The sequence below is a fragment of the Gorilla gorilla genome, chromosome 1, assembly GCF_029281585.2.
Source record: "Gorilla gorilla gorilla isolate KB3781 chromosome 1, NHGRI_mGorGor1-v2.1_pri, whole genome shotgun sequence".
NCBI lineage: Eukaryota > Metazoa > Chordata > Mammalia > Primates > Hominidae > Gorilla > Gorilla gorilla.
Genome location: NC_073224.2, coordinates 42,341,181 through 42,365,168, shown reverse-complemented (window position 1 = coordinate 42,365,168; position 23,988 = coordinate 42,341,181). Strand labels below are relative to the sequence as shown.

Sequence of the window (23,988 nt, the reverse complement as noted above, 5' to 3'; positions counted from 1 at the left end):
TCCAAGGTTGCACTGTTTATTACAGACAGCCATCTTCTCTCATCACATTCTACATTACATTAACCGCACAGAATGTTTGAGATTAGATCCCAATGTCGACTGCATCTTAAAATATCTAAAATATCTGGCAGAAATAATTCCATTCTCAATAGCCAACATAAAGAGAACAATTTCCCATTCACTAGCTGGAGCTGGCCAGGAGGAGAATTTGCTATTCTCAGCAAATTATATTATCCACAGGGAATTCATGCTGAATCTTAAGACTTGAAGGGAGTCCCTATATCCCAGCCCACGGGTAGACTTTAAATATCCATTAAAATGACATTTCAAAATAATAAAAGAACTAAAAGAACTGGAGGAACAAAACAAAGGGTGTTGTAAAAGGAAATGGAAATACTACCATAATTAGAGCTTTTAAAACAGACACTTTAAACACTGGTTGAACACTAACTTGTTTCCAACAGCACACAAGGCAGATTGCAGGAGTCTAAGGGGGGAAAGTATTGGTATTTATAAGAAAGAAAATGTGAAGAAAGCTACTGTAAGGTCACTTCCTGAAACCTAGTTTAAGTACACACATGCACACACACAGAGAGACACACACATGCACACACCAAAACACCATTTTAACCCTTATGAAGATATACAGCTTCACTTAGTCTGGCTTTCCCATCAACATGCCATGGGCCCAAATGTGTAACTGGAAAAAGGGGACCCCCATCATAGTTTAAAAATGCATTAACCTAACTCCCTTGTCACTCACTTCACATGTAGAAATGCACTTACCCTTTCTGGTACCTAAACGGCACAGCTTTAAATGTGGGTATTTATTCTCGGTTGGTTGAAAGACAACCTGTCCACTTGGTTCTTCCCAGACAGGAACTATCTTTAACATTTAAGAATGCTCCATGCAAGCCCATACAGAGATTAAGTATTTTAAAAATCCTCCTGGTGATAACTGCTAGGCAGTTTTACCTGGCTGACTGGAATACCCAGGACTTTGGAAGAACTGGGAGATGTACAATAGATCACTGATCCTAAGAGTAGGGGATACCCATTGCTGCTGAGAAGCACCGAAAACAGACATAGCATCCACCAGATAGAGGGTACTTGGAACAGGTCCTGTGGACCTGATGTGTCTGCCAGATGTATGACAGTGTACTAAAATCGTCCTTGGCAAATGGAATGACCGTGCTGGCTACAGCAGTAGTTGCACTCTGTCAATTCTGTAGAGTGCTCACCATTAATAGGGTGGACAGCCCCACCCAAACAGGCAGGCTACTAAGATGTCCTGGAAAAGTAGGAAATGTTATCTGACCTCATTAGGACAATCAGAAGCTTCTGTGCACTGTGCAACCATAACATTCAACAGTGAGTAATGCAAAGACAAACATGTTTTGGTTAAAAAAAAAACACACACACAAAATTAAAAATTTTAGAAACCATGCATGCACTCAGCAACTTAGAAGTTTGTAGCCTAAATTCACTCTTCAAAAATTAAGTTTTCTTTTAAAAGTTTTCTCTTTAGTATTGAAGAAATTAAAGAGGGACTTCCATGCTTGAAGAAGACTTGGAAAAACCCCAGACCTAAACTAAAAGCAGTGATCTTGGCCAGCAATTTTCTGGCTTCCCCTTGCTATTATTAAGTATCCTTCTGTTTGAGTAAGAATTTATCCACCTCTCAGAAGCCATCTTTTTTCTTTCCGTGTCCAGAAAAATGTGAAAACCATGTGTTTATAATGAGCCTGTTGCTATGCAAATCGTTAAAACACATTACAAAAATCTTTCCTTTGAGTCAGGAGAACACGCTGGGGAAGATGAACTGCTCAAGAGTCACTTTGCTGGACAGAAAAGCTGGCAAAAAGGAATCTGAGAAGCAAAGCAAAATGGAAAAAATTACAGTGGTCCCATCCCTTGAGTCATTTTAACCAACAGGGGAAAACTAACATTTTCAAAGCCCCAAGGTAATAAATCTTACAGTTTGGGGTTAACAAACTCGGTGGTTCTTAATCTCTTTAAATCCTATGGTTTCATGACTCATCCCCCATCTGTCTACCAGAGTGTGTCCTTCTTTTCACTATTTTCTTTTAACACTTCTATAACAATATCAAGGGATTTCTCCTTTTTTCCTTTTATTTGTAGCCCTGTGTGTATTTTCCTTTTAATATATTTTGTTTTCTCATTCAATTAACACCTTAAAGTAGGGCCTGAGTTATCCATTTCTTATCCAACACAATCATAGTGTCTTGGCAGGTTTCCCTCACTTATAAAGGGACTTGCCCCTCAAAAGCCATATCTAGCAGATGAGACACAGTATGTCAAATTAATGTCAAAAAAAGCAGTGCTTCCTAATTTTCTAATTTAAACCAATTTGGACTTGATAATTTTAATAAAGCCAATCACTTTATTAAACAATTTGCAATCAATGTCACTGTCAAATTTTTGTTGTGTTGTTCTGAATACACTACTGACCTAAAAATTTCCATGGGTGTGATTCTCTGGGGACAATAAATTAAATAAACAGCTTTTAAATGTATCTTCCTTTGACTCCTTTGTGTCTTGATATATATATGGGTTCATATACACAGCAAAAAAAAAAAAGGAAAACCCAACCAGAGTATTAATCTAGACTCTTTGTCCTTGTTCAGAGAGAAGAAATGGCTGGTCATGACTAATGCTATAGAATCTGTTCTCAAACAGAAGTAGCCAAACCATTGCAAACATGTGTTGGGTGAAAACAAGTTTGGTTGGCTCCAGACAAAGGCTTACTTTTTTCAGCACAGATGGTTGAATGGTTGCCTCCTCCAACGGGTTGCCCGCAAATGAAAGACAGATTTCTATTTCTAATCTATGCAAATATCTTACTCTGCAGGGCATCACAAAGACTAACTGTTTTGTGTCAGACACTGCAGATCCCAGGTGCTCTCAGAGATGCCAAAGCCCATCTCCACCTGAGATGCCTGGTAACTGGGATAACAGCGGATGACTGGAGAGTTAGTCATTAACCCACTCCTAATGAATGTTGCTGGGGCCTTCTGTGAAACATTCCTCTGGAATCCTGCCCCACCACCACTGCTTCCCCTTGGCTGAGCTGCCTGGAAGGCAGTTTCAATATTCAGTTCGGACCTCAGATGCTGTAAAACCTCCCAAGAAGGCTGAGATTCCCAAAGGCTCTTAAGGACTGTAGCATTTTTCACCTTGTGTTCAGCACATCTGTCCATCTCCAACACCACACCGAGAAAACTCAAGCATTTAAAAATGTTATTCTGTCCAAACCAGATCTCCTTTATTCTCTAGTCCATAAGCCTACAACCTATGGCATGTCTTGCTGAATCACACCTGATCGTTGTTGGTGGCCCTCAACCTTCCCAAATAAATGTAATTCCTTTCTTCTTTTCTTCCTAACAACTTTTCTTTTATTTCTTACATTTTTTTTTCTCATGTTCCTCCATATTCCCAGCTTAAATCTTTTACTCACTCTGACACCCCTTGGCACATTCCAGTTTAGGGCCCCTTGGAGGCAACAAAAATTTCTGCAGTGCTGCAAACATACACACGTACTCACACACAGACAAAATGTTGCATGCTAATCCAACTCCTAACTTTCAACATTCTTTGCCATAAAGAGTTGGTTAGACCTGAAATCTACCTAATTTAGTTCCAGCGCTTAAATCTAAAAATATCTTTCAAAGTTTAAAATTTTTTGTTAGTTTTTCTGATCAAATGTCAGCAACACAGTTTGCTTCAAAATCCTGTGTTGGAAAACACTTCTTTTCCTCCTTATTAACCTTCATCTGAAATAAACCAGGCTAATTAAGCAAAAAGAAATTCTAAAGAAAAAAGAAAAGTCCTTCCTAAATCCCACAGTTAATAACCACCACTACCAAAACTTTTTACTCTATACCTCCCTCTTTGAAATTTAAATACCTTTTGTTTTAGTCTATGAATGCAAACATTGACAGTCAAACAATGCAGCATTAAGTTTACTTCCTTGGAAAATCTAAAATTGTAAAGAGTTTTAGAGGTTAACTGATTCATTGATTCCTGGGGCTGGGTGAGTGTCAGAAACACCAGAAGAGTACTATTCATTTTCTCTTTTTTTTTTTTTTTTGAGATGGAATCTTGCTCTGTCGCCCAGGCTGGAGTGCAGTGGCGCGATCTCGGCTCACTGCAACCTCTGCCTCCCAGGTTCACGCCATTCTCCTGCCTCAGACTCCCGCGTAGCTGGGACTACAGGTGCCCCCAACCAAGCCCGGCTAATTTCTTTCTTTTTTTTTTTTTTTTGTATTTTTTTAGTAGAGATCGGGTTTCACCATGTTAGCCAGGATGGTCTCGATCTCCTGACCTCGTGATCCGCCCGCCTCGGTCTCCCAAAGTGCTGGGATTACAGGCATGAGCCACTGTGTGTCAGACACTGCCCGGCCTATTCATTTTAAACAATAACATCCTCTTGATTCTCAGCTCTAGACATTACAACCAGACTTCTGGTACAGCTCTAGAATCATATTTATAATAAGTGCTCCAGGTAACTATGATACAGCAGGCCCTGGTCTTTTGAGAACCACTGATCTATTCCAACATCCTACCCAATATGGTGGCTCCCTCTACAGGATACCACATGGGCTACCTGGTCCATGTGACAACATTCACAGAGACCAGTGCTCTCACCCTTTTGTAAGTCTTGTTCCATTTTTAGATGGCTTAGTTACTAGAAACTGTATTCCTACATTGAGCCAAATAGTCAAAGTTCTTTGGCTCCTTGGACTTCACTTACTTAGACTCTAATTTTGTGCTCCAGAACTGACAAAGAATTCCCCCTCCTACAACAGTCTGTAAATATCTAAAGGCAGCTACTACTGTGCCCTTGTAAGACTTAATTTTTCTAAGCTTAAACAACCTTTTTCTTTTAACTTCATAAAGCATAACTTCTGAGTCCCTCTTTATTTCAACTGCTCTTTCTCACCTATAGGCCTTACAGGATAGGTCTGTCTAGAGTAACAATACTTCATTTTTCTTACAGACAGAACTTTTTTCAATATGCACTAATTTCTAGTCCATGTTTCACCCTCATCACTCATTACCTTGCACTTAATGACCGAGAGCCAAGAATCAGCAAGTATTTATTAACTTAATGCTGTGTTCCTAGCACCGTGTAAAGTACTCAAGGAGGATTCAAAAGCCAATGGAAATCATCACATTTTGAGGAGTTAATAATTTCTTGTACAGGAAGAACTTGGATATGTGAATCAACTTGAAAACAGGGAGCAATGGTATGCAACAGAGTGCTTTAAATGTCTATCACATGAAAAACTGAACACTAGGTTTTTTGGATCAAGCTGTAAGCTAACTCACGGCCTCTCTTTGCAATTATGCCATCTACTTACAATACCTTTTGATTGAAAAATAAAAATTAAAAAAAAGGAAAGAACGAAAGGGAAAAAAATAAGCACTTTGGGAGGCCAAGGCAGAAGGATCACCTGAGGCCAGGAGTTCAAAAAAGCCTGGGAAATACAGCGAGACTTCATCTCTACAAAATTAGAAGAAAATTTAGCCAGGCTTGGTGGCACACGCCTGTAGTCCCAGCTACTCAGGAGGCTGACGCAGGAGGATTGCGGGAGCCCAGGAGTTTGTGGCTGCAGTGAACTATGATTGTGCCACTGCACTCCAGTGTAAGTGATAGAGCAAGACTCTGTCTCAAAATAAATAAATAAATATAAGCCAAATTAAAGAAAGCAAGCAGAGGCCGGGCACAGTGGCTCACGCCTGTCATCCTAGCACTTTGGAAGGCCAAGGCGGGCAGATCATTTGAGGTCAGGAGTTCGAGACCAGCCTGGCCAACATGGTGAAACCCCGTCTCTACTATAAATACAAAAATTAGCCAGCTGTGGTGGCAGGCGCCTATAATCCCAGCCACTCGGGAGGCTGAGGCACGAGAATCGCATGAACCTGGGAGGTGGAGGCTGCAGTAAGCCAAGATCGTGCCACTGCACTCCAGCCTGGGTGACAGAGCAAGACTCCGTCTCAAATTAAAAAAAAAAAAGAAAGAAAAAGAAAGCAAGCAGAATATTGCCTTAAAATATACTTAAAAATTTCAAGAGCATCCTTATATCAGAAATTTAAAATCTAAAAACTACACAAAAGTCAGGTAGAATACTCTTCCTTCTTCAAAGCATGTTCCCACATTGCTTCCCAAGCATTCAGAATGACAAGGTCCGGGTAAAAGGCAAAAAGTAAAGGGTTTATGTGATTCCTTTTCCTACCAGAAATATCCATTTGATGAGGAGACTTCCCAGGTATTTTAATGGAAAACTCTTACCAATAAATGAACTATACCAACATCAAAAAAATGCACTTATTCCATTCACTGAATATGCTTTATGAACTTACACAAATCCCTCACTTTACAGATGAGAGGGGAAAACATCGTTTCAAAGGCAGCACACGGTTTCTCCAAGCTAAAGCAGACACTGAGTAGCTGCAATACCTGGTTCTCCTCTTCTACTGATGGCTTCTTGTCTCCTCTTATTTAGTAGGGACAATCATCAAAACTCCTGCTCTCGCAGCATTTTCCTCCTTAACTTTACTCCCACTTTTAGTTACCTTTCCAATCTTCAAATTCGAAGTCTGATACCACATTTTGTTTGGGGATATTTTTAGGAAAAGGGTGGACAAAACAGAATTAGGTTTTTGTTTTTGAGACAGGGTCTCAGTCTGTTGCCCAGGCTGGAGTACCGTGGCATGATCACGGCTCACTGCAGCCTTGAACTTCTGGGCTCAAGTGATCTTCCAACCTCAGTGTCCCGAGGAGCTGGAACTAAAAGCACAAAACACCATGTCTAGCTAGTTTTTATATTTTTTTCTTTTTGTAGAGACAGGGTCTTGCTATGCTGCCCAGGCTGGTCTCGAATTCTTGGCCTCAAGCTCTCCTCCCACCTCAGCTTCCCAAAGTGTTGATATTACAGGTATGAGCCACCACGCCTGGCCAGGTCATTAATTTTTTATTAAATTCTTGCATGCCTATTTTACCCACAGTCTCTGATGAATATTTCCATGCTGCTAGAGACGAAATTCTGCCTGGCTCAGGATCCCTACTGCCTTACCAGCATTACAGAAAACTGCTGGGGTTAGCTACATGGATTCAACCAAAACTCTAAAGCTGCAAAGCAATGAGTAAACAACCCCCAACTATTTTACCCTCTCCCCCACCACACACCCGCACCCACACCCACACACCCCTAAATCAACCAGCTCATCTACTTCACTGGAAGCTTCACAGTTAGTCAACACCCTTATATGGCACACAGGGGGAAAATGCACCTACCTTGTGGCCTCTTGCTGAAGCCATGACACATTTGGCACATAGAACATGACTCCAAAGAAAAGCAAAGGCTCATTAGCGAATTTGTCCAGATGTTTCTTCAGAGGTTTCTCCAGCTCCACCCATCGTGCTTGCTGGCTCTTGCTGAGAAACCAAAGGCCAAAGTAGTGCGTCTAGATAAAAGGGTAAAATAGCATCAGTTCGTGTTCACCACAAGCATCCCAAGGCCACACAAGAAACGAGACTAAAGCATGCTGCATCCCACCCTGGGTTCACCAGCCCATATACAAGATCCAGCTTTGACATATAACTTTGGGACTAATCAAAAGAAACCACAACCACACACTACTGTAACATACATGGAGTATCCAGATGCAGTATCCCTACTCATTACTACTGTTTGTGCTTGTAGATACCAAAGCGCCCATGTGAGGTAAGGGGAGTCGCGCAGGGAAGGGACAGTGCTGACTTTTCCCCTGATATCTGAAGACTGCCTTTTCTGTGTGCCTTCTGCATGCTTCATGATCTCACATGGAGCACACTGGCAAAGACCAACACCGCTCCCGCACCTGCTGCAATGTAACTTATTACTCAATTCCTAAGACAAAACCGCCTGCCAACTGAAAGCTTCTGCACTGTAGAATATTTTCATACAGTACCAGATTTTAACGGAGAATTTATTCACTCTTTTCGTGTGCTTTAAAAAGTATCATCCTCTTCCACTTTATTATACACGAACTGCAGCAAATCTCTCCCCATATCAAGCTTTGAGAGAGGAAGGATCGCCTCTTCACAGCTGCTGCAGGAGCCCCTGGTGGCTGTTCTTGGCAGATTATGGTGGGATTTGTTAGATGAAAGTGAGATTTTCGCCCTTAGACTTGAAGCCTAAACCAGTTTAGTTTTGAACAACATGCTAAATGATTAAAACAGGTACTTTTATGCACCCAATCCCGTCTTTTATATTAATTCATGCTAGGATTTCAGGATTAGCACAACAATCACCAAAAAATAGATCACTGCTTTTGAAGATTCTTTTATATCTCAATTATAGCCTAGAATGGTTTACAGCACACCTGGAAATCTGCCTTCAAAAGAATGTTTTCATTACAATGTTTAATTTCCAAAGGCATTCTTATGCTGATGTTCCCACTCCAGCTGGCTGCCCCCTCAACATTACACAGATCAATCCCTGCCACAACCCCACCAAAATCTCTCATGAAGCTTTGACTCTGACTTTACTAGAAAACCAGACGTGCCCTTGCCTATATAAAGCTGCAGACCCAGATGCTTTAAAGATATTTTAAATGGATTTACTTTGAGATGGGGGTAATGATTTGATTAGCTTTCCCCCATGATGTTCCAAAGGACAAGTTCACATCAGAAATCTATGCATTTCTTGAGCAACAAAATGCCAACCAGAGCCAAAGTTATATTTCTATCAACTTAGACAAACTTACTTGGATGAATTCTGACCCTATTATTCATTTCCTAGCTCCACTGAGTCCATTAGTTGTTCCAACCTGAGTGATGACATAGAGGAAATGAAATGTGGCTGAATAGAAAGAAAACAGACTTGGAGGTCAGTCCATCTCCCATCTTTTGCACTCACTGTCTCAGTAACTTTACACAAGTCATTGAGCCTTCTAGACTCTCAGAGTTTTCTCCTCTGCAAAATGGGGGTGATGGTTACAACTTTTGCCCACAGGCTCTGAGAGGTGTAAATGAGATAATGCCTGTCAATCACCTGCATGGCACATGGTAAGTAACTACTTCATAAGTGGTACCTTCTATTGCTGCTGCGGCTGCACGACTACTACTCCTGTTACCACCACCACCACCACCATCGCCACCACCATCATCATCATCAGTAAATCAAAGCAGGTAAAACTCACGAATCTTTTTCATCAGCACTACTGACATCTCTGTGAACCACAGAATTAGGAAACAGAAGTTATCTGGGAGTCAATGAGAAAAAGCAGGCAAAGGTAGAAGCTGGAACATCTACAAATAACATAAATATTTAAAAGATGTAAGGAAAAAAAATCACAAAGCTATACCTCCACTAAGATTTTGAGGATCTCATGATAGATGATATTGGGACACTGGAACATCACTCTGATGCTATCCTCTGAGATCTATGATGTAGGCTTAAGCTAACCTTAACATGAAGTCATTTGGGTATTCAATTCAAGAAACTTATCTGAAAAGGGTCCAAAGTAGCTCTGCATTATACTGAATTCCTGTATGGAACACAGGGCTGTATGAGGGTATTCCACGGTATTTTGGATGCCTAGGAGTGAGTCTCCATATAATAAATTATGTAATATATGTAATTAACATGCTATGCAGCAATTATTAAAGTTGGAAAAGAGCCCTTTTATAAGCATTAGTGGAGAAACAGAGGGCAACTTCACAATTGCTTAACAGGCTAACCATGATTTATCATCTTTCACTAAAAGTAGTTTTGACATTTGGGAGATATTTTTATGGTCCATACTTCATTCAAATTAGTAATATTCAAATTATAGAGGGCCACAGTAACTGCATAAATGTTCTACAATCAATTTTAAAAAACGGTTAAAATTTTTATTGCTTCTGTGTCTTGAAAGCTATTTTAAATTTCCTTTTCTCATTCCCATCCATCCAGATCATTAAACCAGACCTGACCTCCACCCCAGAAATCCCTCAGAGAAAGAATATTCCATGGAGTATACACACACGAACATGTATGTGCACACATACAACACACACAAAATGCACACTACAGCTGCACATACACACACTCCTGTGCATACACACATATGGATATGTTGAGGAGGATGATGAGGTACAAGAGAAATGATAGTAAGGCAATAATCTTGAGCCAGAGCTCTAAATAACAAAGTAAGCCACTTCTAATAGAAAAACCAAATTCACGGCATAAATTTATCACTGCTGTTGTACAGCACCTTCCAGAGGACACAGAATATTTCAGGGTGACTCACCAGGTAATTATCCAGTGAAATAATTACATAACTATGGAAGAAACAGGGTGTCCAGTGTGGGGCAGAATTGGGGGAGGCAGGTAATCTGGAGAACAGAGTTTGTATCTACTCACAGCCAGAACATCCTAACTTTAGAACTGTCAAATTCAGTTCTCTAGCAGGAAGAAAAGTCCATCCCCACCCTGATTTTTGAAGCTATGCCCAAAGTAACCTTTTCCATTCCCACCCTACTCCTCCCGTTCTTCCTCTAGCTATTTTCCTACTCTGGAGTAGAAAGACCCTGCCTTGAAAGTCCAATACAGCACACGTTTATTCTCCCACGTCTACACAGTGCCTCACAGGAAATGGAATCAGAGCCTAGGCTCTCATTTCAACTAGCATGTGCACCAATCAACTTCCTGTGTATTATCCAAGGAACTACTAATCCTGTCAAGCCCAGCTGAGACCCCACCAGGCTGGTTTGTGGTTGACTTGCCAATTTAAACTCTAGCTGAATTTTGAAAGCTGAGCTTAGCTGCTAAACATTGCCACATGGTTGAAGAAAGCATGGTGGATGATTGCAAATAGAAACCACCTTCTCCATGACACCAAGAGGATCCCATCATATTACCTGAGTAAATGCCTGAAATATTTGTTCTGTTTATATCTCAGGCACCAAAAGTAAGCGAGACTCATTTAATCCTCATGATACCTCCTCTGGGTGAGGTATGAATCCCATTTTATTGCTCTAGTTTTCTTAAGAAAACTAGAACACACAGCTCTGGTGCCATGAGTTCTGCAATAAGTTTACTGCAATGATGAGAAAAGAAGACAGAAGAGCCAGTCCTCAGGGACGAGAACCACATCCCTGAACCACTTACAAAAAATGCACTACGATGAAACCAAGTAGGGAAAGCCACACTAAAATGTCATTTTTATGTGAGCAGCTTCCTCATTTATTTGGTTTGGTGTACTGCATTTTAACACAGGAAACATACATTTAAGCATATACTAAAAAATCGGCTACTTTCTTCAGTGGCAGATTGGTGTGTGGATACTACAGTGTCAAAATGTCCATCTTTTGGTATTATGGAAAGATTCTAGAGAATAAGGGCCCTTAAAAGTAGTTTTGAGGGCAGGGGACATATGGGAACTCTCCATACCTTTTGCTCAATCTTGCTGTGAAACTAAAACTGCTCTTAAGAAATAAAATCTATTAAAAAACAGTTTGGGGTGGTTTTTATTTGTTTGTTCATTTATTTGTAAAGAGATGGTATAATCCCCCACATTAGCTATTAAAAGGGAAATATTTTTTGAGGGTTTTGTTTTTCCAGTTTTGTGACAATGGCACAGACTTTAATGCTATTTCTAAGAGAGGTTTAGATGCAGTCTTGGCAATTACCAAGGATTAAAGCCATGATCTTATCTCAAGCATTTTGAAGAGTTACTCATCCAAAAGCAAAAGTTTAAAATATCTTGCATTAAGTCGTAATAGGTTGCCTATCTTACCCAGTATTTCAGCTGTAAATTAAGAAACGGTGTGCTTCCACATAAAATATATGAATTACATATTATACAAGCATGAACAGTTTCACTGAGGCATGGAAAATACTTCAAAAGATGACTATAAGCAGACTCTGAAATAACACTTCATGCAATTACATTCCAATGGCTTTGGAAAATAAGCCACTGTACATCAGTTGGATAACGGTAGAAAAGAACTTGTGTGTAATCAACCTCTACTCTGGGTAGGTCTAAGATTTCTATAACTGACACATCTATAATTAACAACTGCACCCTCTTCATTTTCCTAGCCAATCTCTTTATAAAAGTACAGGAAAAGAAACTGCAGAGTAACACAGACCCAAGAAGCAAGTCCCATAGCCAAGAAAAACCACTCTTCTGAGACTGTACGACTCACCTAGAATACACAGAAAGATGAAGATGTACAAGTTAAGACTGGCGAATAGTTCACCCACAATCTCTATACCTAGAAAATGGAGATGCCAGTGCCATTACATTCTAGGACTGACATTAAGCTAACAATGTTTCACACTGTCATTTTTACAAAGACAAAAAGCAACACAAAACTTAAAGATGAGAAATCTCCCCCAGCAGTCTACTCTTCAGTCGATTCTTAATCAGCATTGATTATTTTAATCCTTCGCAAATACACATATATATTGACGTGATTAAACAAGCTATAAAATACAGCAGAATTCCACTATTATGTGCCAGGGCGTGAGGTGTTCCATTTAATTGAGTACCCCCCAAATCCCACATAAATTATTAACTGCCAAAAGATTAGCATGAAATCAAACCACAGAAATATTCTTCATGTAAGTTAACTTTTATGTGATAATAGGAAATGTATGTTAAGTTTCTTATCTTTATAATCTCTAGTCATTATGAAAATAGCAAAATGTGGAAAATTTCTACTGTAGTGATAGCTTTGGGTAAAACAGCTTTTAGTAAAGATCAAAATATAAATTTGCAAAAGAAAAAGGGGATAAATTAGAGGATAAGGACTTACTCTTTGAAATGATTATAGTTTGGTTTTTAAAAGCTTTTTTACACTCTTTTAAAAACCAAGGCTCTTAGGCTTAGCCTTAGGAGAGAGCCGAGAGTTATGAAAGTCACCATTCTCCAGAGCGCTGGATTTCCCCACAGCAGTTCTCTACCTCAAATAGGGTTTACCAATGAACTGAAGGGTATCTCAGGTGCCTTTGTTATATCATTTATCCTTCTTCCACTTGTTAAGTTAAAAGTAGAGCCAAGGTTATTCTAGCATATTTTTACATTTTATTAGAATGTTTATATTCACTATTACCATTAAATGCCCCCCTTGCGTTTCTTAGAATAGCACTGTTCAGCAGAAATCAAATGTGAGCTACATATTTAATTTTAAATCTTCTAGAAGCCACATTGATTTAAAAGTACCAAAAGTGAAATTACTTTTAATAAATATTATTTAAAACACGTTCAAAATATCATTGCAACCTATACTCAAACATACATGTAATTAATGAGCATTTTAGTTTTCTCATACTATGTCTTCAAAATCGGATGTGTTTTTACACTTACCACACATTTCAGTTCAAAATAGCCACATTTCACGTGTTCCATAACCACATGTGGCTACCATATTGGACAGCACAACCTTAAATTAATCCTAGCTGTTCGAGGAACTGAAAGACTTTGCTATTTTAACTCAATATAAGATCACAGTTTCATCTATATCTATATCTATATCTATACCTAGAGAGAGAGAGAGAGAGAGAGACAGAGAGATTCACTCTGTCACCCAGGCTGGAGTGCAGTAGTATGTTAATAGCTCACTGCAGCCTCGTTCTCCCGAGCTCAAGGGATCCTCCTGCCTCAGACTCCCAAGTAGCTGGGACTACAGGCATGCATCACCATGCCTGGCTAATTTTTTTTTTTTTTTTTTTTTTTTTTTTGTAGAGATGGATCTCACTATGTTCTCAGGCTGGTCTTGAACCCCTGAGCTCATGTGACCTTCTATCTTGGCCTCCCAGTGTTAGGACTATAGTTGTGAGCTACCAGGCCTGGCCCCAGTTTCTAATAATTAAAGTCATCTAAAAATGGAACAAGCAGACTTACAAAAGGGTGACAGCCCAGTCTCTGAAAGTGTCATGGCAGACGCTGGATGGCTTGGGTGGTGTTTTGCAAAGAAGGCAGCCACATCGAGTGCTTCCTATGCCAGGCACTGTGATACTGTGGCAACTATGAAAAACTAACTCTCTGAATCCTCCCAACAATTTGTAGAGGTGGCTACTATTACCATCTCCATTTTACAGATAAGAAAACTGAGGCACAGGGTACTTCAGTAGCTATTTAAGGTTACATAGCTAGTAAATGGCAGAACCAGGATTCAAACTCAGGCAGTCTGGTCCAAGCTGACATTCCTAGCCACTAAACTCTGCTGTGTTTTCATGTACTTCTTTTTTAAACCGTGAGAATTAGTCATAAGGCACCATTGTTTTAGCTCTTTTTCCCTTAACCTAGGCTAGTTATTTTCAAACTGAGATAGGGCTCCAGATATCCTACCTCCTCTGTAAAAGGCCCAGCTCCATTTACACATCCATGTTCCACCAAAGATTTGCAGAAAAGGGTTAAACCCACTGATCCAGACATATTATAATGACATTATCAGAATTCTGATTTTCTGAGCTTCCTATATCTCTGGAATGTCTTTGTTAACAGAGCTCCCAAGCAGCAACTTATCCCTGATTTTTTCCTCATCTTTAAAACAATGAAAACACACTTTTCCTAAGCAGTTCATCTCATGACCTCTTGCCAGGTTTACAGTTGTGCCCACTGGCATCTCTGTTCCTCCCCTCTGATCCCCACTCTTTTCTTTTTTTTTTTTTTTTTTTGAGACAGAGTCTCACTCTGTCACCCAGGCTGCAGTGCAGTGGCACAATCTCAATCTCGCCTCACTGCAACCTCCACCTCCCAGATTCAAGCGATTCTCCTGCCTCAGCCTCCTGAGTGGCTGGGATTACAGGCATGCACCACCTTGCCTGGGTAATTTCTGTATTTTTAGTAGAGATGGGGTTTCACTATGTTGGCCAGGCTGGTCTCGAACTCCTGACTTCAGGCGATCTGCCCGCCTCAGCCTCCCAAAGTGCTGGGATTACAGGCATGAGCCACTGTGCCCAGCTGATCCCCACTCTTTTCTTTTTTTTTTTTTTTTTGAGACGGTATCTCACTCTGTCACCAAGCTGTAGTGCAGTGGCGCGATCTTGGTTCACTGCAACCTCCAACTCCCTGGTTCAAGCGATTCTCCTCCCTCAGCCTCCCAAATAGCTGGGATTACAGGCATGTGCCACCACGCCCAGCTAATTTTTGTATTTTAGTAGGGACGGGGTTTCACCATGTTGGCCAGGATGGACTCGATCTCCTGACCTCGTGATCTGCCTGCCTCGGCCTCCCAAAGTGCTGGGATTACAGGCGTGAGCCACCACGCCTGGCCGATCCCACTCTTTTCTACTACTGAGTTCTACTGAGTTCTTTACCTAACATGCAAGGTAACCATGTCATGCTCCTCCTTGGAGTCCTCTGATGACCTTACACTTCACAGCAATGTTTTATTCCCCACATAGTTCAAAAGAGTATTTTCTGGAAGGCTAGGATAACTGTGAAACACTTACTGGAACACCGTTTTCTTCCTTTTACTATAGAATTGAGGAAAGAATGTTTCCCAAAGCATTTTACCATACTCCCTGTTCCCCCACTACAAGTCTCTGGGAACTGGAACAGTGGTGTCAGCTGCCAGGGTTTGAACTGGCCTCACAACTTACCAGCCCAGCGACTATGGGCAGGTCACCCTATGCTGCAGCCTCCCCATCTGTAATATAGGAACAGCAAGAGTAGGGACACATCACAGACTTGTTATGAGAACTACATGAGCTGATATATGGAAACTGCTCAGCAGAGTATATACAATCAAAAGGTGGTTATTATCCTTTGTAACTTATTTTAGAAATACTATCCTATAGATCTAGTTAAAACCCCCTAGGCAGACACAGCAAACCCTTCAAAAGCAGACTCCATCCTGCCCCTTCCTCCTTTACCCTCCTTCCCTTCCATGACCCTTTCATACACACACATACATAACACACACACACACACACACACATCAGTGCGAACTGAACTCTGCCTTTCCTTGAAAATTCCCCTCCACACACACACAGATCAATGCAAGCTGAACTCTGCCTTTCCCTGAAAATTCCCACACACACACACACACACACACACAGATCAGTGCAAACCGAACTCTGCCTTTCCCTGAAAATTCTCACACACACACACACACACACACACACATATCAGTGCAAACTGAATTCCGCCTTTCCCTGAAAATTCCATGTTCTTTCCTGTTTCTGTACCGCAGCACAAGCCGTTCCCTTTGCTTTGTTTCTTGTTTGTCCTGTTCTCTAAACTCTAGGAGCAAAGACCCCATCTGGTTTCTGGGAGCAGGGACCCTATCACATTCAGCTTTCCCAGAGCATGACTGTTTGCTGACAATAGGAATCAGGCCTGGATCCTTCTGAATGCCACGTTAAATAGCAGCATATCATATTTGTCCAAACCTATAGAATGTACAACACCAAAAGTAAGCCCTAATGTAAACTCCGGACTCTGGATGATAATGATGTGTCAATGTAGGTTCAATAATCATAACAAATGTACCACTCAGGGGGTGATGTTGACAGTGGGGGAGGGTGTACATGCACGGGGCCAGGGGTATATGGAAATTCTCTGTACCTTCCTCTCAATTTTACTGTGAATCTAAAATTGCTCTAAGAAATCAAAGTCTTAAAAGTAAAAATAAAGTCTATTAAAAATTATCTAATAAAATTTAGTGGCAAAACAATGAATGTAAATAAAAAATTTAATAAAAAAATGTTAATCCACCATACATCCTTTCCTAATATAAAGCTATTACAAAATTTATGATATACCTAAACTACTTCTAATGGCAAAGCCAAATATCCACCATAATCTAGTTTCCAAGACTTCATAAAGGCTAAACATATTACCCTGGGCACAGTGTCTCACATCTATAATCCCAGCACTTTGGGAGGCTGAGGTGGGAGGATCACTTGAGCCCAGGAGTTTGAGACCAGCCTGGGCAACATAGTGAGATCCCATCCGTACAAAAAATTTAAAAATTTGCTGGGAATAGTGGCATGTGCCTGTAGTCTCAGCTACTTGGGAGGCTGAAGTGGGAGGATCACTTGAGCTCAGGAGGTTGAGGCTGTAGTGAGTCATGATCATACCAGTGCACTCCAGTCTGGGCAATAGAGCAAGATCCTGTCTCAACTGGGAAAAAAAAAAAAAGATTAAATATATTTTGGCTGGGTGTGTGGCTCACACCTGTAATCCCAGCACTTTGGGAGACCAAGGCAGGAAGATCACGTGAGCCAGGAGGTGGAGGCTGAATGAGCCATGATCATGCCACTGCACTCCATCTTGTGCAATAGAGTTAGGCCCCAACACCCCTCCCAAAAAAGACTAAACTTTTTGTTATATCTTAGATTGGTTGTCACCTTCTCCTCTAAAGCAGCATTGGCTCTATTTGAAAAATGACCCAAATACAAATTCAAGGTATGAGGAGCAGACCCTGTGTTCACCTCCTCTTACTTCTGCTTTTGGGTAGAGGATGCATTCTTCTTTAAGGTGTGTGTGTGCAAAAGAAGAACAAAGTATCAGATTACTCTGATCCTTTAATTCAGGAGTATCTAGAGGATTGATTCCCAAAAGGGCACAACTTCAATGTTATCTGTCATGGAAGGAAAGCATAAAATTCAAAAAGAAAGTGATTTGGTCGAATGCGGATGCACCCATTAGGACGTGTCAAAATAAAGTCAGTATTAAACACAAACCCCACCTCAGCAATGGAATGTCAATCACACTACGGCACACACTTGGCAATGCACTGCTTTATTCTTTGTGATAAGGTAGTTGTGGGATGATCCAGGGTTGACTTTTGCCTTCTCACTGAGAAAACCAATAGTCTGTTGAAAGCCATTATTACCATACACATCTCCACACACCCCCCACCATTTGTTATAAACTCTACCTTGACCTGGTGATTCAGAGGGATGCCTTCTCAGCCCCCAAAATGTTGGCTGCTCTTTCACATCCTTGGATCTTTGATAATCCAGTCCCCCACACTAAAGATGACATGGCCTTCTTTTCTACCTGCTGGACTGATACATATCCTTCAAGTTTTGGTTCAGAGTGAAGGCTTTGTTCATCTTCCATCAACTCTTTCACTCTCACCAGCAAGACTGCAGTGTTCAGTGGGCTGGATTGCACACCGCACAACACTAAGGACAGCCATCGCCTTTTGGGCCTACCCCTGCATTCTATTTTAGCTTGGACCACATTTGATATTAACTATTTAAAGGCTGGATTCCCCTATTGTTCTGTGCATGTCTTGAAGGTAAAATTGTACCTTATTTATCTTCATTTCACCAAGTTCTAAAAAAGTGCCTGGCACAAGATGGTTGTTCAATATTTTCTTTAACAAAAAATGTTTTTTTTAAGTTGTTTATTAAGACTCTCAAATTTGAACAATTATAAATTATTAAACACAGCACTATACATTTTCCATACAGGAACTCTTCTAATATTTACAACAGCCCTGTGAAGTAAGCATTATTATTGCCATTTTATAGGTAGGAAACTTACGCCTCAAAAGATTCAGTAACTTTTCCGTTGTCACCCAGCTAATAAATGACAGAAGAGTAAGCTGAACCCAAGACCAAGATTCCAATGCCTATACTTGTAACCACATGCTACACTGTTCCCCGATGCATATGAGGAATAATTAGTTGCTCTAATTTGAGTGACTGGAAGTACTTAAAAGTAAAAATACTAGTTTTCTATAAGAACTTAGACAAGTCTCTTCCCCAATCAGTATTTGTTTTTCCTTTATGCCCATGCATACATGCAAATGTGTGTTTAAATGTGTGTGTCCTAATGTGTTACCAACGAGAAAAAGAGAGCCTGCTACCCATCAACAAGATGAGAACATTTCACATATTTATTCTACTGTGGCAGTTACCAAGCTACTAATACATATATCCATTGTCCAAGACAGTCTCCTGCACAGAAAAATATACCTAAAAGGAATACCTGATCACTGAAACCAAAGTATAAACACCAAGAACAGCAGAAGACAGATGCATTTCAGGTGAAACAGTTTCCCTGAAAAAAACAGCCAGCCTGTGGAAGACATCTTTAGAAGGGACTTTCAGAGCAGGAAAGGGGAGAGGAAGACCCTCCTGGGCCCCCATTCCTTCGTAAGCAGGTGGAGAGAGGCCACATGCAATCACTTCCAACAGTGATTGCCACCCCTCTTCTGTCATCGAGGTCCTGGGCAATGCTGTCACTTGGACTCTCCAAGAGCCCAGGGACCTAGGACAATTACACACAGCTTTTCCTTGCCCTCAGGAATGTCTCAGCCTCAGGGGCTTGCAGTCATTCAGTACTGGCAACCACTCAACCATACCACCTTCCCCACTGCTCAATATGTCAGACAGCTCTCAAGACACAGATGCTGAAGTGTGGATTGCTCACAAAAGTCTCTTGTCCTAAACGTCTGTATGACTGAAAAAAGAAGGGCTTGGCTGTCATAAACAACATACTGCTCTGAAAGTCCCTTCTAAAGAGTGATAGCATGACTTTCTAAGTGGTCAGCCCTGCTTTTGCTTAAAAGCCATCTCACAGACGGCGTGAAGGCAACGAGGGCTGTGAGGAATCTTAAAAAGAAGAAAACCTCTGTTTTACAGGCTCCCACAAAAAGCCTCACTGGTCATGCTCACTCTAAATGCTTTTTCTCTTTATTCGGTGGGGGTTTTTTTTTTTTAGAGGAAAATATAGAAACAACCAAAAAAAAAAAAAAAAGGCAGCTGCATGCATCCGTATGTGGGCGTTTTTTCTCCTTAATGTGCAGCCAGAATGCCAAAATACCAGCTACCACTCAATTGTTTTAAAGAGAGAAAATGACTTTGGTGGGGAGAGTCTCTCATTTTCAACTCCCCCAAAACCTCTTCCCCAGCTGAAATAAAAGGAAACCTGCCACGCCGTGCAGCTCTAGGTGGTGTTCACATCAGCACAAGTCTCCCCATCCAATGATGGATAAGATCACAGCCGTGCTAAGAATAACAGGATTCTTATAAACACATCGTCGCTTAGGCCAAAAAACACGACAGATGCCAAGAAACAGATGGCTGGTCCCTTTGGTGAGTTCTCCTTCACATACCCAACACGCATGCACGTGCACATGTGCACACAGACACACCCCTCTTACCTCTCGCAGCTCCAGCCTCTGGGCCACAGCCTCCAGGCATTCTTGCCCTGTGCTTTCCACCGACAGCGTGCACTCAATAACATTGCTGTCCAGCAGGCGAATCCGTGTGACAAAGCAGTTCTTGCTCAGGACGTTGTAGCGCCGTGTCCGGCGGAGCTTCAGACCAAAAGGCATGGCTATGTGGTCCTCGGACGCCGCCCTCCTATCCTGGCGCACACGCCCCTGAGATGGCCTTAGCAGTTTCGTGACTGGAAAATTACACTATCACCTGTGCTCCTCCAGGCAGGGAAAAGGGTGTCCATGCCCAGTGTGGCCCTCTGGAAGATAGCTGTAAATGCAAAAGAAACGCCATGGTCATGCTCCAGAAGGGACCTGTCAATGGTACCATATTCCACACACACAGAAGCACCCCCCCCACAACAGATCAGAACTCAGGTTTGTTAAGCTGCAAGTTCTGCAGTTCCTAAGTGTCTTGGCAGAGCCCATGCCCTATGCCTTATCTTACAAGGGTGATACGATAAAAGCTACTTTACAGTTGAAGAAACGAAGGTTCAAAAAGATTAAAGAATTCATTCACAGGTGCACAGTGTAAACGGCAAAGCCAGAATTTAAACCAATGTCTACGTAACTTCAGTTCACTTGCGTTTTTCACTACGCAATACTGTCCACTCAAGAAAGTGCTAGGAGGCTGGGCATGGTGGCTCATGCCTGTAATCCCAGCATCTTGGGAGGTTGAGGCGGAAGGGTTACTTAAGCCCAGGAGTCCAAAACCAGCCTGGACAACACAGTGAGACCCTGTCTCTACAAAAAAATAAATAAATAAATAAAAATTAGCCAGGCATGATGGCGTGTGCCTGTAGTCCCAGCTACTTGGGAGGCTGAGATGGGAGGATCTCTTGAGCCTGGGAGGCCAAGGCTGCAGTGACCCATGATCATGCCTGCACTCCAGCTTGGGCAACAAAGTAAGATTCTGTCTCAAATAAAAAAAATTAAATTAAATTAAAAAGCCCACTAGGAGTGGAACTTGAACACTGGTGTTTTGTTTTTTAAATTTCTAAATATATTGTCTCATTCCAACTTCATGAACAACCCTATGGTGTCTATTTTACAGATGAAAAAAGTAAGGTTTAATGACTTAAGTGCCTCACTGAATTTAAAATTTGATCTTGTTCCTCCTCACTCTTTGTAACACTGCCTTTTTACTCTTATTAACATTATTTACTTTCATTTTAATGTCTTATGTTTTAACTTTATTATTTACTTAGAATGAATGATAAAGTGGTGGGAATATGCATTTAATATAATCAGTTACTTCCTTTTTTTTTTTTTTTTTGTGAAGACGGAGTCTCACCTTGTTGCCCAGGCTGGAGTGCAGTGGTGCAATCTTGGCTCAGTGCAACCTCTGCCTCCCAGGTCCAAGAGATTCTCCTGCCTCAGCTTCCCAAGTAGCTGGGATTACAGGCACCCGCCACCACACCTGGCTATTTTTTTTTATTTTATTTTTAGTGGAGCCGGGGTTTCACCATATTGGCCAGGCTGGTCTTGAACTCCTGAACTCATGTGATCCACCCGCCTTGGCCTCCCAAAGTACTGGGGTTACAAGCGTGAGCCAACGCACCTGGCCAGTTACTTCCTTTTTATTTTTTTAATGGAAAGATATGAATTATTCAAAGCACTTAAAAATCACAACTCTTTGTCCTTTTTTTAACAAATATTTAGACAGATGTGGGGAACCACCCTACCATCATCTTGTTCCTTTACAAAATCTTGATGCAAAAGTCCTGTAACCAAATCACAGATAATTTAATTTACTATTATAGTAACAAGACTTACTGACACCCTGATGTCCCACCAAATGAAAATGATGACATCATTGCCATGGACAACACAAGAATAAAATAACAACAAAAGTGGCCTTATTGCTCCACCCTGAGCCAGCAATCTTGCTGGGAGGCTCATTAAACTTGTCTTTCAAAGAAGCCAGAAATGTCCAGAAAGCTTTTCTGTCCAAATGTTCTGTTCTCCATTAAGCCCAACGGACTATCTCTTGCTCATCTGATTGTTTTGTTAACTTGATTCCCTAACTCAGGCAGATCCACTCAGGATTTACACTCTTCATCCATCTGCCGACACAGGATTACCCCGAGCCCCAAGACACTTGGATGTACAAATAGGAATAGCTACTACTTGTAGGAATTCTTAAAGTAATAAATAAAATGGCTTCAATATTTATAAACCACTCCCTGCCAGTACTCATGCCTCATGGAGGTTGTCAGGTTATAACCCTGCAACACAGCAAAACACACTCCTCAGCCTCCCACAGCAGGTCTTTGATACTTGCCGTGGGCACATTCCTTAACATGACAGGTATATGTTTTATGGCGGCTTAAAATACATATGCTAGAAACTCTGGCTTGGTAAAATATATTAACATTTCTAAATCACTTTATGTTGGCAGAGTATCATGTTTACCTCTAAGGTAAGCCAATCTGATTTCTTGATAGGTACAGAAAAGAATATGAAATGACCCACCCACCCCCAACCCCAAGAAAAACAGTGGGGGGAAGCCAAAATTCAAATAGACAGCCCTTAGATGTTTACTACTCATGAATTCCCCTCAATTTATTAAAGCACAGAACACAAGAGGCCAAGATTCAATTCCTGCATTAACCAGAGAGCCTCAAACAGAGAAAAATATTTGCTCTGTGGGCACAAGCCACATTTCTAACCCTGAGCCAGGCACTTTACATTTGGGTGTGTCTCACTGTAAACACCTAGGAAAGAATGTGGCTGGCTTGGTACACATTTATCCCAGCAAAAACAATCTCTACTACATATTCTATGGGACATCATTTGCAATGCATAACTAGTGAAATAAAAAGTAAACTTTAAACAACATGTATAGATGATTGGAATTTTTATGATATACAAAAACACACAAACAGGAAAGAATGTAAGTTTGGCAAAATTATTATCTCAGAGCTACTTGATATTAAATAGAATTCTAACCTTAGATATTTCTACATTGTGGTTATGTAGGAGAATAGATAGAATTGTGTTAAGAGATGCCAGTGGATATATCAGGGGTAAAGAAGTCATGATGCCTGTAACTTGCTTTCCAATGGTTTTTTGCAAAACCAACACATACGGCTGGGTGCGGTGGCTCACACCCGTAATCCTAGCACTTTGGGAGGCCAAGGCCACTGGATCACCTGAGGTCAAGAGTTTGAGACCAGCCTGGCCAACATGGTGAAACCTAGTCTCTACCAAAAATACAAAAATTAGCCAGGCATGGTGGTGTGTGCCTGTAATCCCAGCTACTCGGGAGGCTGAGGCAGGAGAATCGCCTGAATCCAGGAGGCAGAGGTTGCAGTGAGCTGAGATGGCACTATTGCACTCCAGCCTGAGCAACAGAGCAAAAACTCTCAAAAACAAAGAAAAGAAAAGAAAAGAAAAACATACACCATACACACATAAGCACATCTATAAATTCAAAGTTAAAATAAATATACAAAATGTTAACAGTTGTTGAATCTGTGAGTATACAGATACTCACTCTACTGTTCTTTTAGGTTTTCTATATACCTAAAAGTTTTCATAATCAAAAGTTAAAAAGAAGGCAATCCTCAATGCAGATAGTAAACATGCTCATACCTAGTCACTGCTGAATTTAAATGATGCTGCCTCTTTCTATGGACTTCTCTGATCCTTAATATCACAGGTAATCTTATCTGTCTGAATTCCCACAGCCATTGGTGCTGATTTTAATATACTAATCTAGCTTATGTTAAAAATATCAGCACACTTTGACACTAAACTTCCTCAGAGCTAGAAACACATTTTTTTCACCTCTAACACAC

At 40.9% G+C, this 23,988-nt stretch overlaps 1 protein-coding gene across 1 annotated transcript in view; it reads right to left on the bottom strand.

The window, feature by feature from the left end:
• PTPN14 (protein tyrosine phosphatase non-receptor type 14) overlaps nucleotides 1–23,988 on the bottom strand; it is a 202,709-nt gene that overhangs the window by 95,910 nt on the left and 82,811 nt on the right. Inside the window, exons 2-3 of the mRNA XM_019030500.4 lie at nucleotides 20,129–20,456; nucleotides 7,322–7,491 (exon numbers count right to left, since the gene is read on the bottom strand). Coding sequence (XP_018886045.1) covers nucleotides 7,322–7,491; nucleotides 20,129–20,302 — 344 coding nt within the window. The 5' untranslated portion in view covers nucleotides 20,303–20,456. The remainder of the gene's footprint in view (nucleotides 1–7,321; nucleotides 7,492–20,128; nucleotides 20,457–23,988) is intronic.